The sequence below is a fragment of the Sinocyclocheilus anshuiensis genome, unplaced genomic scaffold (genome assembly GCF_001515605.1).
Source record: "Sinocyclocheilus anshuiensis isolate Anshui unplaced genomic scaffold, SAMN03320099.WGS_v1.1 scaffold552, whole genome shotgun sequence".
NCBI classification, from domain to species: Eukaryota; Metazoa; Chordata; class Actinopteri; order Cypriniformes; family Cyprinidae; genus Sinocyclocheilus; species Sinocyclocheilus anshuiensis.
In genome coordinates, this window is record NW_015554362.1 from 1,316,527 (window position 1) to 1,329,972 (window position 13,446).

The 13,446-nt window shown below is 34.9% G+C and overlaps 1 protein-coding gene across 2 annotated transcripts in view; it reads left to right on the forward strand.

Annotated features, from left to right (window-relative positions):
- Positions 1–13,446, forward strand: part of LOC107671458 (exostosin-1a) — a 63,685-nt gene that overhangs the window by 35,957 nt on the left and 14,282 nt on the right. For both annotated transcript variants that reach the window (XR_001632202.1, XM_016464379.1), the window contains exons 2-3: positions 8,428–8,521; positions 11,951–12,058. Coding sequence is in view for 1 of the 2 variants with exons in the window: in XM_016464379.1 (XP_016319865.1) it covers positions 8,428–8,521; positions 11,951–12,058 (202 nt within the window). In the remaining variant the exon portion in view is untranslated. The remainder of the gene's footprint in view (positions 1–8,427; positions 8,522–11,950; positions 12,059–13,446) is intronic.

Consider the following 13,446-nt stretch of genomic DNA (forward strand, 5'->3'; position numbering starts at 1 on the left):
AATTATTTTTAAAACGTACACCGTTCAAACTAGGCTGCTTATGTTGAAGTGTTTGGGATGTGGCTTTTAATGATGACACCTTTTTTGTAATCAGGCTCTGAAAAAGTATATAAACATTTGGATATATATTTATCGGCCAACATATCGGTTATCGGCTTTCAAAAATAAAGAATTATCGGTTATCGGTATCGGCCAAAATGTTCATATCGGGGCATCCCTAGTGTCAATATATTGTCTTAAAGTGACAGACTGGCGCTTGGGCCATCAAAATGCAAATCTGCTCTTAATCTGAATAACGTTATAGCTTGAATAAGCATTAATCTATCAATACATACACTGAAAACTATGCAGTGTTCATTTACATTTGATTATGTATTTGATATATATATATATATATATTTATATAAAACAAAAAGTACCGATAAGAATACCATTAAAGTACCGAATCGATAAGCAGTATCGGTAAGAGTAGTAATACCGTTAAAACCTTACCGATACCCATCCCTACTCTGTGCTTTCTGGACTTTACAAATGGCGTTTTCGCTCTGTCAGCAGAGCGGGATTACAGGATAAATGGACTTTGGCAAACCAATTGTGCCTAAGCCATTAATGTCTTATTTTCTTGATTGCGCAGACAGCGGATAGAAGCGTTGCACTTTTGCTCTTAGCATGCATTGTTGTTTGTGGAAGAATGCCATCTTTTGTCTAACAAGCAAAATGGGAAGCGTGTAGTTGGCACTGTAGTGACTCCTATGAAAATATCTCTATTACTAGGGCTGCGCAAAAAATCGCGCGAATATGAACGTGGTTTAGCGCAACTCGTCAGTGAACAACGGCTCTGTGTAGTTAATGCTGCTCAATGTGAAAGCCCGCAGGTGATGGAGCTTTACCGCTGATTACAGAACCGGCTTTCTGACAAGATGCGCGTTAAATATCGCATGCGATTAATCGTGCAGCCCTATCTATTACATTAGACTGAGTTTAACCAGCAGAAGCATAAAGCAGTTTGTCTACAGTTACAAGACCTGTGTTTAGTGTTAATGTTAAAGAGAAAGATGCAGACTGTGTGTGTTTAAGATGACCAAGACTGCATTTATTTTATCACAAATACAGTAAAAGCTGTAATATTGTGAAATATCATTGCAATTAATAAAATAAGTGTCTTCTATTTTAATATATTGTAAAATGCAATTTATTCCTGTGATCAAAGATGAATTTTCAGCATCATTACTCCAGTCTTCAGTGTCGCATGATCCTTCAGAAATCATTCTATGTTGATTTGCTGCTTTTTGTTATTATTTTTAATGTTGAAAACAGTTGTGCGCTTCATATTGTTGTGGAAATACTGATAGAAATTTTCAGGATTGTTTGATAAATAGAAAGTTCAAAATTAACAGCATTTATTTGCAATAATCCTTTGTAATATTATAAATATCTTTACTGTCACTTTTGATCAATTTACTGCATCCTTGCTGAATAAAAGTATTCATTTATATAAAAAAATCTTACTGACTCCAAACTTTTGAACGGTATAATGTTTATACACACCATTATACTGAATTATTACAATTAGGGTTGTGACGGTGAGGAAATTTTCCCACCGGTTAATCGACGTGTGACAACACCGATAATACCGGTATCACCATGGGGGAGGGGACGTTCCCTCTTTTTCTTGCTTTACTTCGCTTTTAAATAGCTTGTAAAAGCGTCGTGCGCATTTCACTTTCAAATAGCGGCAATTTGGCGTAAAGCAATTGTTCATTTTTATTTCGTTTGAATTTTCCCTATTTTCCTCGCTTTCCTTCGCTTTTAAATAGCTTATTAAATAGCTTCGAATTAGCGGCAGTTCGGCGTCAATTGCTTGAATGCAACAACAAAATACAACGTCAAACTCACTTTAGCCTATATATAAAACATAGAACTTTTATTAACAAACCAAATAAAAATACACCATGCTAAAGGGCAGGCTATGCCTAATATAAAATAACAAATAACTTGCATAAAGTTTAAATAGGTATACAAAACTGGAAATAGGTAAACATGTATAATATATAACCAAATAAATAAGAAACGTAGAACGTTTATTAGCAAAACGAGTAAGAAAGCTTAGAGGCATGGCATACACCTTGATGTCAAATAAAATAAATAAATGACACAAAGTTTAAATAAAGTAAAAATCAGCAAACAATGTGGAACCAATTAAATAAGAAACGAATGTTTAAAAAAACTTCCAAAATCACCTTAGATAAACGGCAAAAGTCAACAGGCTTTTCAAAATCCAAAATATTGCTTTTGCATTTCGTTTCGGAACTAAATCATCCACCATCGTCTTTTCTGTCTCACCTCACTCTTCTTGTCAGTCAGCTCGACTCACTCTCCTCACTGGATAAATGAAATCTGATCTGTGATGCGACTGTCGTTCGGCACACTGCATTGAGCAGCCGCGTTCAGTTTTTAATTGTAGTGTCTGTTCTTTTACTGAACTAAATGGTTTTTATTACTACAAAAAATCAAAACGACGGTGGTGGTCGGTGCCACGGTGGGCAAGTGACGTAACCGGTGTTGCGGCTTAACACCGGTATCACCGTCAACACCGTCTATCGCGGCAAGTCTAATTACAATGCCATATACCATACTGCACTACAGTCTCTACACATTATGCTGTACTACAGTCTCATTGTCTAATACAGTCATACCATGTTGTTGTTTATTTATTTAATTATTAATTTCAAAAACTGTCTTACGCGCGTTAATGAGAGGGTGGCGTTCCAGCGGAGGACGTAGGCGTAGCGTAAGCTCTGGTGAGAATATGGTAGCGGAACAGTGGAAGCTAGAGATTACAGTTTATAAAGTTTTAAATATGGATATGTTCGCTTCAGAAGGCCTTTATTAACCCCCCGCAGCCGTGTGGAGAACTTTTTATGATGGATGGATGCACTTTTTTGGGCTTCAAAATCTCAAACCCGCTTTCACTATCTTTATAAAGCTTGGAAGAGCCAGGACATTTTTTTAATGTAACTTCAGTTGTTTTCATCTTAAAGAAAAAAGTCATATACACCTATGATGGCTTGAGGGTGAGTAAATCATGGGGTAATTTTCATTTTTGGGTGAACTATCCCTTTAATAGGACAGAATGCAGCATCATAAATCTGTATCATAAGCGCATATGTTGTCATGCTGCCTCCCAGATGGCTGTCGTGGATTTACTATCATCCACCAGAGACTTGAACCAACTGCTTTCCTCTGGATCTGCTTCAGTATCTTTAGAGGCTGTTCTTCACTTGATCCCGCAGATGTTAAAACAGTTGTAACACGTTCATGAAGTTGTGCGTGCTGTAATTCTGTGTATGTAAGTGTGTCGGGACGGGCATTAAGTACAGGTTTGATCTTGTTCTGATTACACAGTCATTACAAGCAGGTTGGCAGCATTGGTGAAACCAGTAGTTGCCATGCAAGCTCTCATTTCCACTAATCTGATTTAAGGCACAAATGCCACCCATGCCAACCTGCTGCTATGGCAACAATGCCAAATATAAACATAAAAAAGAAAACTTAGACAGTTTGGCTGCCTACGTTCTAGTTCCCTGTTTTTTCTTATGCATCTTGCATGCTTGTCAACTTGATAGAGTAGATTCAGGTGAGTGGTGTCCGCCAACCCACGACAGCAGATTAAAGACACCTTTAACTCCAACGTCACGCTTTCTTTACAGCAGCCAACCGTTTGAAACAGTCACTGATTGTTTTCACTATGCAAAGTAAAGGTTGCAAAAAGTTATTTTAATAATTTTGTTCTTTTGTGATTTTTCTTAGTTTTTTGTCATTTCTATTGAGCTTTAATTTACTTTTATTTCAGTAATTTTAGTACTTCAACGTAAGCTTATTTTATTTTATTTCAGTTTTTGTTTTTCATCTGATATTTATATTTGTTTTATTTCAGCTTTGTTTCAGTTAATGAAAACCATTTTAATCGTTTGTGTTAACTGTAACACCACTGGTGATAGATGGCGATCGATAGTTTTGTTTTAGAAGTCATAACATTTTATTTTAGAACCAATTGTATTTTTTGTTTTATTTTTATTTCATTTTATTTTATTTTATTTTATTTAATAGCCAACATTTTTTTATTTATTGTATTTTATTTTATATTAGAATCAAGAGAATATTTTATAATAAATTCTGAGTTTATATCCCGCAATTCTGAATTTTTATCCCGAAATTCTGAATTTATATCCCACAATTCTTAGTTTCTATCCCGCAATCCTGAATTTATTTCCCGCAATAATGAATTCATATCTCACAATTCTGAATTTATATCCCGCAATTCTGAATTTATATCCCTCAATTCTGAGTTTATATCCCGCAATTATGAATTTTTATTTTGCAGTTCTGAATTTATATCCCACAATTCTTAGTTTCTATCCCGCAATGCTGAATTTATTTCCCGCAATAATGAATTTATATCCCGCAATAATGAATTTATATCCAGCAATTATGAACTTATATCCCGCAATTATGAATTTATATCCCACAATTCTTAGTTTCTATCCCGCAATGCTGAATTTATTTCCCGCAATAATAAATTTATATCTCACAATTATGAATTTTTATCCCGCAATTTCTGAGCTTATATCCCGCAATTATGAATTTTTATCCCGCAATTATGAATTTTTATCCCGCAATTTTGAATTTATATCTCACAATTCTGAATTTATATCCCGCAATTCTGAATTTATATCCCACAATTCTTAGTTTCTATCCCGCAATGCTGAATTTATTTCCCGCAATAATAAATGTATATCTCACAATTATGAATTTATATCCCGCAATTATGAATTTATATCCCTCAATTCTGAGTTTATATCCCACAATTCTGAATTTTTATCCTGCAGTTCTGAATTTATATCCCACAATAATGAATTTATATCCCGCAATTCTGAATTTTTATCCCGCAAGTCTGAATTTATATCTCACAATTCTGAATTTATATCCCGCAATTCTGAGTTTATATCCCGCAATTCTGAATTTTTATCCCGCAAGTCTGAATTTATATCTCACAATTCTGAATTTATATCCCGCAATTCTGAGTTTATATTCCGCAATAATTAATTTATATCTCACAATTCTGAATTTATATCCCGCAATTCTGAGTTTATATCCCGCAATTCTGAATTTTTATCCCGCAAGTCTGAATTTATATCTCACAATTCTGAATTTATATCCCGCAATTCTGAATTTATATCCCACAATTCTGAATGCCGGTTTGATTTATAGAACCAATACATTAATCTAACCTGCTTCGTTTGCAGTATAAAAAGCATTACAGACATTTAACGTCATAATATGAATCACACACAAGTGTGCACAGACAGTCAGAAGCGAGCTCTTAGAAATCCCCGCTCACGCTCTTGACCTCTCGACCTCTGCTTTGTAGGCTGCTCTTGCACTATGGTGGGATAAAAGCTTCAGCAAATGCTTTAAGCAGTGTTTCAGTCGGCACTTGGATTAAGGGGCTGTTTGGAATTCCTAATGCAACATTCCTGCTGTTTCGCCCGTCTCACCCTCCCTTCTCCTCTCTTACACATTCTCCACAACGTTCTCTGTTCCTTCTCCTCCCTCTCTCCAATGAGTAATCGGTGTTGCTGTGCATTCCAATGTGAAGCCCCTGAGGTCTTCCTTCACCTCTGCTCTTCAGCACGGATGAATGAACAAGCCAGGATGCCTGCGGACAGTGAGACAGAATCTGACTGGGCTTTGGCCCTGATGTTCTCCGGGTTTGAGTTGAACGGTAAAGCTCGAGGTTGAGAGACGGCAGGTGTTGTAGGATGCTGTAATAACCTCGGCTGACCTGTTGGCTCAGTGGGTAACCTGATATGGGGTGTCTGAAAATAGGACGGGATGATGCATTCGAAAGACTTCGTGATTCGGCAGCACCACGGGGCTTATCCTACCGGGTCATTGTGTGCAGACTAATATTTTTAATATGACTCTCAAGCAGATGTTTAAAAGGACTTTTTTTGTGTGTATTTTCCATATGGTTATGGTGTCCTTAAAGGCTGAATGAAATTTATTAATAAGCAAAAAATTCTTGGGTGGGACTTGATTTTATTCAACACAAATTGACTGGATTTGGAAAAGTGAGCACACATATTAGAACGAAGTCGAAAAGGTGCTATCAAAATTGAGTTTGATGAAAGAATATAAGACCATCTTTTTTTTTTACTAAAATCAGGTGAATGGATGTATTGTGTGTGATAAGATAAGGAATGCACATTTAGAAAGTAAATACAGTCAACTGGGATTTAAGTAAAAATAAGGTAAAAATAATGTTAAAAAAGGAATGTTAAAAATAAATAAACTATATATAAAAAAATAAAATACAAATACAAATAAAAGTATAATATTTGGCTTATAATTAAATTATGGCTTATATAAACTCAGAATTGCGGGATATAAATCCTGAATTGCAGGATATAAATTCAGAATTGTGAGATATAAATTCAGCATTGCGGGAAATAAATTCAGCATTGCGGGATAGAAACTTAAGAATTACGAGATATAAATTCATAACTGCAGGATAAAAATTCATAATTGCGGGATATAAACTCAGAATTGTGGGATATAAACTCAGAATTGCGGGATATAAACTCAGAATTGAGGGATATAAATTCAGAATTGCGGGATATAAATTCAGCATTGCGGGATATAAATTCAGCATTGCGGGATAGAAACTAAGAATTGTGGGATATAAATTCAGAATTGCGGGATATAAACTCAGAATTGCGGGATAAAAATTCAGAATTGTGGGATATAAATTCATTATTGCGGGAAATAAATTCAGCATTGCGGGATAGAAACTAAGAATTGGGGGATATAAATTCAGAATTGCGGGATAAAAATTCAGAATTGCGGGATAAAAATTCAGAATTGCGGGATATAAATTCAGAATTGCGGGATATAAATTCAGAATTGCGGGATATAAACTCAGAATTGCGGGATAAAAATTCGGAATTGTGGGATATAAATTCAGAATTGCGGAAAACTTGCAATTCTGAGAAGAAATGTCAGAATTGTGATATAAAAAGTTGCAATTACCTTTTTTTATTCTGTGTTGGAAACGAAACAATAAAAAAACAGAAATGTGAAAAGTAAACTCAGAATTTAGAGTTTATATCTTGCAGTTCTGCATTTATATCTTGCAGTTCTTAGTTTATATCTCGAAATCCTGACTTGCAGTTCAGTTGCGAGAAACAAAGTCCGAATTTGTGAGATATTAACTCTTAAAAGTCACAATTACCTTTTTTATTTTGTAGTAAAAACAAGATACATTTTAGACAGTTATAATGTTACGATTTCCTGAAAAATATGTATCACAGTTTCCACAAAAATGTGAAGCAGCACAACTGTTTTCAACACTGATAATAACATGAAATGTTTCACGAGCATCAAATCAGCATATTAAAATGATTTTATATTATTTTATGTTATATTTATATTAAGTCAAACTGGTATTTGGTATGACAAACCATTGTCTAAACACCTTGGTTGCAATTAAAATGAAGTATATTGCAGTACATATAAATCGACATCCAGCAGATGCTGCTACGTACAGAGTTGCATTGAACCCAGACTATTCATTTATAGTCAACATAAAATCCAAATTGACTGTATTTACTTTCAAGATGTGCTTTCCTGATCTTATCATGCACAATCCATTCATGCACATTGTTTTAGCTAAAAAATATTTTTTTTTTATCAAATATAATAGTGCATGCCATGCTTCATTGCATCGAGGGATGCAGTATTCTGCTCAGTATACTCTATTGTATTACTAAAACATTTAAATTAATATAGATAGACAGTGTTGCTATGGCATCCTAGTTGGTTGCTCGGATGTTGTAGCTGGTTAATAGACATTGCTAGGATACTCTAGATGGTTGCTTTGGTATTTTGACTAGTTGCTGAGTGTTGGCTGGATAATAGGGTTTGCTATGACTTCTAGCTGGTTACCATGCAATTCTAGAATATTTTGGTTATTTGCCAGGTGTTGCTATGGGGTTCTAATTTGTTATTTTGATATTTTTACTAGTTGTGGTAGTTATAGTTGAAATTCTTTGTTCAGACAACTGTGTTTGACTAGTTGGGACAACATTTGGGGGAAATCTTTTGCACTAACATGGGTTTTTATGTAGTTTTGTAGTAATATTTGTGACTCAAAAGGTCCTGTAAACTGGAAAGTATGTAGTTGCTTTTTTCCACAGTGAATGTATGAGTGTTTTCAGGCTGTTGGCATGCTTGATTCACAATCTGCGCCAGATGTGATGAGCATTAACTTGCAAATAGGATGTGCACCGCCTGTTTTCCTGCGCCAGGATGTTTTCTGACCTTGGTTCTTAATATGTGCTTCCTTGTTTTCCTTTTTCTCAACAGGTACAACTATAAAGAAATGCTGCATAACTCCACTTTTTGTCTCGTGCCTCGAGGACGCCGCCTGGGCTCTTTCCGTTTCTTGGAGGCTCTGCAGGTACATTTTTCCAGTTCATTCCCATTGGCAGTACTGCTAGCCAACGGAAGACACTTTAGCAGTTGCATGCAGGTTCTGTGTTTCCAGCCCATATACATACCCACTAGGGCTGCACGATTAATCGCATGCGATATTTAACGCGCATCTTGTCAGAAAGCCGGTTCTGTAATCAGCGGTAAATCTCCATCACCTGCGTGCTTTCACATTGAACAGCATTAACTACACAGAGCCGTTGTTCACTGACGAGCTGTGCAAAAAATCGCGCGAATATGAACGTGGTTTTGCACAGCTCGTCAGTGAACAACGGCTCTGTGTAGTTAATGCTGCTCAATGTGAAAGCCTGCAGGTGCAGCCCTAATATTATTATTTTTTTTTTTTAAATGTTGCATTTTTTTTTTGCATTTTTCTCATTGTAAGGAGCAAAATCCCAACAACTTATTAATGTATCGTTCCAGATAAGACCTTTCTATTTGTGTTTGGAGGACGTACAGAGAAGGATCCAGTTCTAGGTGATGCACATTTACGAGAACCCTAATGGCCAAATTAAAGGTATTAAAAACATTGAAATCTTAAATATGTTCTTTTATTTTATTATCACAAATATGATTCATGCCATTTATATCACTTGATAGATTTATTTTATTCGATTTTTTTTCATATTTTTGAACGAAATCCCTTCTGATCACCAAAGTAGAAAATTAAATAAAAACTAAAATAATAAAAAATGTAATCATATGAAATAAAATAAAAAATTACTTTAGCCATAATAATAATATATATATATATGTATATATATATATATATATATATATATATATATATATACATACACAATGTTGTAGTAATACAAATTACAGTAACTGTTTCATATAAGAAGCAAATTGAGATCTCATTTGTGGTATTTCATTCCTAAATAAATAATCCACCTTTATCCATAACCAGCACTATTCTGTGGTACTGTGATGCCGATGTAATGTCAGATGGGCGTCTATTGTGTGGGAGTGCGGCTGTGCTCTTTCAGGTTGTCTGATGTTGTGCAGACATGAGGCTTAACAGGCCATTATATATTGTGTTTTGAATTGTGTCGGTGTTGAGAATTGACTTGCTGAGGTTTCCGGGCTTTTATGCTGCATATGTGCGCTTGTGTCTGTCTTCAGCTCTCAGGGGCTGTATTGGTCTGTATGTATTTCAGCAGATTGAAGCGCTGGTTAATGACACTGCAAGGATTAGTCCATAACAGCGGGATGATATTAGAGATGAGGGGAGGTCAGAGGGTGGGAGCAGCTTAACAGATTAGGGACTGGACAACAAGCCTGTGCAAACACACACACACACACAGTTATGCTTGGAAAATATTGAATTTTATCTACAATAAAGTTCTGTTGAGGTACTGTGATGCAGTGGTGACTGATAATGCTTTTAATACAAACCATGATACTGAATTATTACCACTTTTGTATACTATAGTACATGTCCAAAAAAACATTGAAATACTGTTGTACCATGTTCAAAAAACCTTGGTATATGGTAGCATGCCCACACTTGCGACAAAAGCATGTTATAACTAAAAAATGTATTACAAATGTTTGGACCTGGTAACAGTGTTATTTTAGTATATCATTCATATTATATAATAGTCATATTTTTAGTTTTCATTTTAAATTTATGTTTAGTAATTTTATTGGTTTTTTTTGTTTCATATGTTTTTTATTATTATTATTTCATTTTATTACCATGATGCATGTTCAAAAAGAATGGAAATACTGTAATACTTAAAAAAAAAAATTTATATTACTATGTCCACACTTGCAAAAAAAAAAAAAAAAAAGTCATCTTCGTAGTAGTGTTATTTTAGTCTTTTTATTTTATAGTTTTTAATAGCTTTCATTTTTACTATTTATTTTTTTATATTTTGGATTTGTTTTATTTTTATTTCACTTTTTTGTTTTATTTTAATTCAGTTATTTTATATCAGTTAGTAATTTTAATTAATTAATTGCCAAGGCAACACGTCTAATCATTTTTGTTTAGTTTAAGTTTTTCGTCTAGTATTATATTTAATTTTGTATAAAAAAAATATATATTTTATTTTAGCTTTATTTCAATTACCAATTTAAAAAAAAAGTTTTAGTTTTATTAAACAATAACAACACTACTTGGTATCAAGCTACTATAATGCTTTATGAACAAACAAATTATAAAAAATTAAAAAAAAGTCACTGTACTAAGGTGATAAAGTTATTTGGAGTTTTTGGGATTGTTTTCACTGTAACTCCATCCTGAATAATGAAAGCAGCTCTGCACTAATGACCAATAATGGCAGCTGACATGGGCATCGCTAGGCCATTTTTAGGGGGGCTATAGCTTAGTAGATTTGTTCCATAGATTAATTCCATAAACTACACAAATTTGTGATCGTCTCAGTCCCCTTTAAATTTCATATGAAAACGACAGCAGACTTCGATCGGCTCCTCCCCGTCTTTCAGCGCGTTCTTTTTCAATCCGCAGAGCGAGAAACCGAGGACAAGGTGTGTGTTTATTGATAGATTGTTATAATATCTGCATCTGTGCAGTTCTTTGTCATAAAGACAATTTACAAAATATCTACTGTAGCCTTTCTACTGTAAGTTTTCCCTGCATTCACCCCTCATCACACCACAGCTGTTTCCTCCAGTGAAAATGAAGCACATATGAACGCATATACTTTATAAAACGATGTTGCCATCTGATATGCAAATTGGAGACCAGGTAGTCATTAGATATTATAAACAATGCACCATCTGTCTGTTGGTACCTCCTGCTACAGCGCTGCTTCGGAAACAAGAGACAACAGCTAATTTGTAGCTGAATAGTGAACATGTTTGACAGTGTACATACACAGAAGAGCTGCTTGGATGTGCTTGATTTCATTTGAAATATATGTCCATATTGCACATTGCTGTATATTGCCAAATTTGTGTGCATATATATATATATATATATATACCAGATGCACCCTATTAAGTTTTTTTCCCCCTGTAGGTTTTTGCATTGGTCTCCTTCTCCATTCTTGATGATTATCTCACATCCTCTTTTCCATTGTTATGACTGAGTTCAGACAGGCAGAGCCACGCTTTGTGTTTCCCTCAGTCGCTGCCAGATTTCCCAGAGCTCAAGATGGAACAGAAACATGACTGATCTGATAAACCATGATTCCTCATTTCTCAGTCTGAAGTCAGAGCTCCTGCTTTCAGACTTTCCACTCGAAGACGCTAATACAATTTTCATGACGCTTGTTTTATTTTTCTTCAGCCTGTTCTAATGTGCCTCTGTCTCTGTGTGTGTGTGTGTGTGTGTGTGTGTGTGTGTGTGTGTGCAGGCCGCTTGTGTTCCCGTCATGCTCAGTAATTGTGTGTGTGTGTGTGTGTGTGTGTGTGTGTGTGTGTGCAGGCCGCTTGTGTTCCCGTCATGCTCAGTAATGGCTGGGAGCTTCCCTTCTCAGAGATCATCGACTGGCGCACGGCCTCCATCATTGGGGATGAGAGACTTCTTCTGCAGGTACAACTTCCAGAATATATCAGGATAGGAGCTAGTTCAGCTTATGTGATGCATTCTGTTTCTTGTTCCTGTCTGAAACAACAGCTCTGTTACTCTATTAATAATAATATTTAAAACTATTTTTAAGAAATAATGACTCTTTTTCTTTTCATTTATTCTTCTGCCAGTTGTAACAGTAAACCCCTGTTGAGTAGCACTTAGTCAAAAAAATGAAAGAGTTTAATTTTCATTTGATTAAGAGATTAATTAAATTGTTAATGTTTTATGCCTTCATTTGATTACCAGAAAATTACATAACAGAATTTCTGAAAACATTTCATAGGGCCTTATTATTATTAAAAAATAATAAATAAATACATACATACACAAATAAATAATTTAGTAATTAAAGTTTTTATGAATTTATGAATGAAGGCTAAAATTTAATTAAACCATTACAATGCAGAAAAAAATAAAAAGGACATCGCACTATTTGGTAAAATAAAATGGAATTTGAGAAGAAAAAAAAAATTTATTAAATAGGGCCCTAAAAATGTCAACTTTTAATAAAATTATGTAAAATTGTACAAGTTTAATTAAGTTTCTCAATTAATTAGAAATGCTTTTTGGTCTAAAATTTAATTTAACTATTAAAATGTAGTCCAGAAAGACTGAAATGGAAAAAACAGAATTAGAAAAAAATTAAATGGATTTCATAGGGCTATAGCAGTATAATCATGCGTGCTTATAATAATGCCTACATAGTCAAATCAAAAGGTTTTGGAACTGAGACATTTTTATATGTTGAAATTTGTTTAAACCCCATGCTTTCTCAAGCCTTTCCTATTAATTAATCATGCATGAATTATATCGTTCTAATGTCACATGCTAATTTGCCGGGCACAAGCTTGCATCTATCAGTGACGGTCTGCAGACCTTTGGAGACTTCCACAGTGAAAGCAAGTTCATGTGCCTTTGTAATTGAAATGGGACCTCTTGCCCTGCCGATTAGCGGCCTGCGGCAGAAAGGCAGTCTGTGGTGAGAGGAGTGACAGCTTCTGTCAGGCCGCAGTAGCACAGTTCTGCATTTAATATGCTCTCGTGCCCCTGTGGCACTGACTGGCTCAACAAAAGGTGAGACTAAGCGGCCTGTGAGATATTTGAAATGGAAATCCACCTCAAGGGCCGTTTGTGTTCACAGTGATGAGAGACTTTAATAATCGCTCACACCTGCTGTGACTTATTTCTCCTCTTAGGAAATACTGGAACAGAAGCACTGAAAGACTGAGCAAGACCTGATGCTATATTCAAGTGTGTTTAATGCACTCGCTGTTTTGCTACTATCTATCTATCTATCTATCTATCTATCTATCTATCTATCTATCTATCTATCTATCGTTCTATCTATC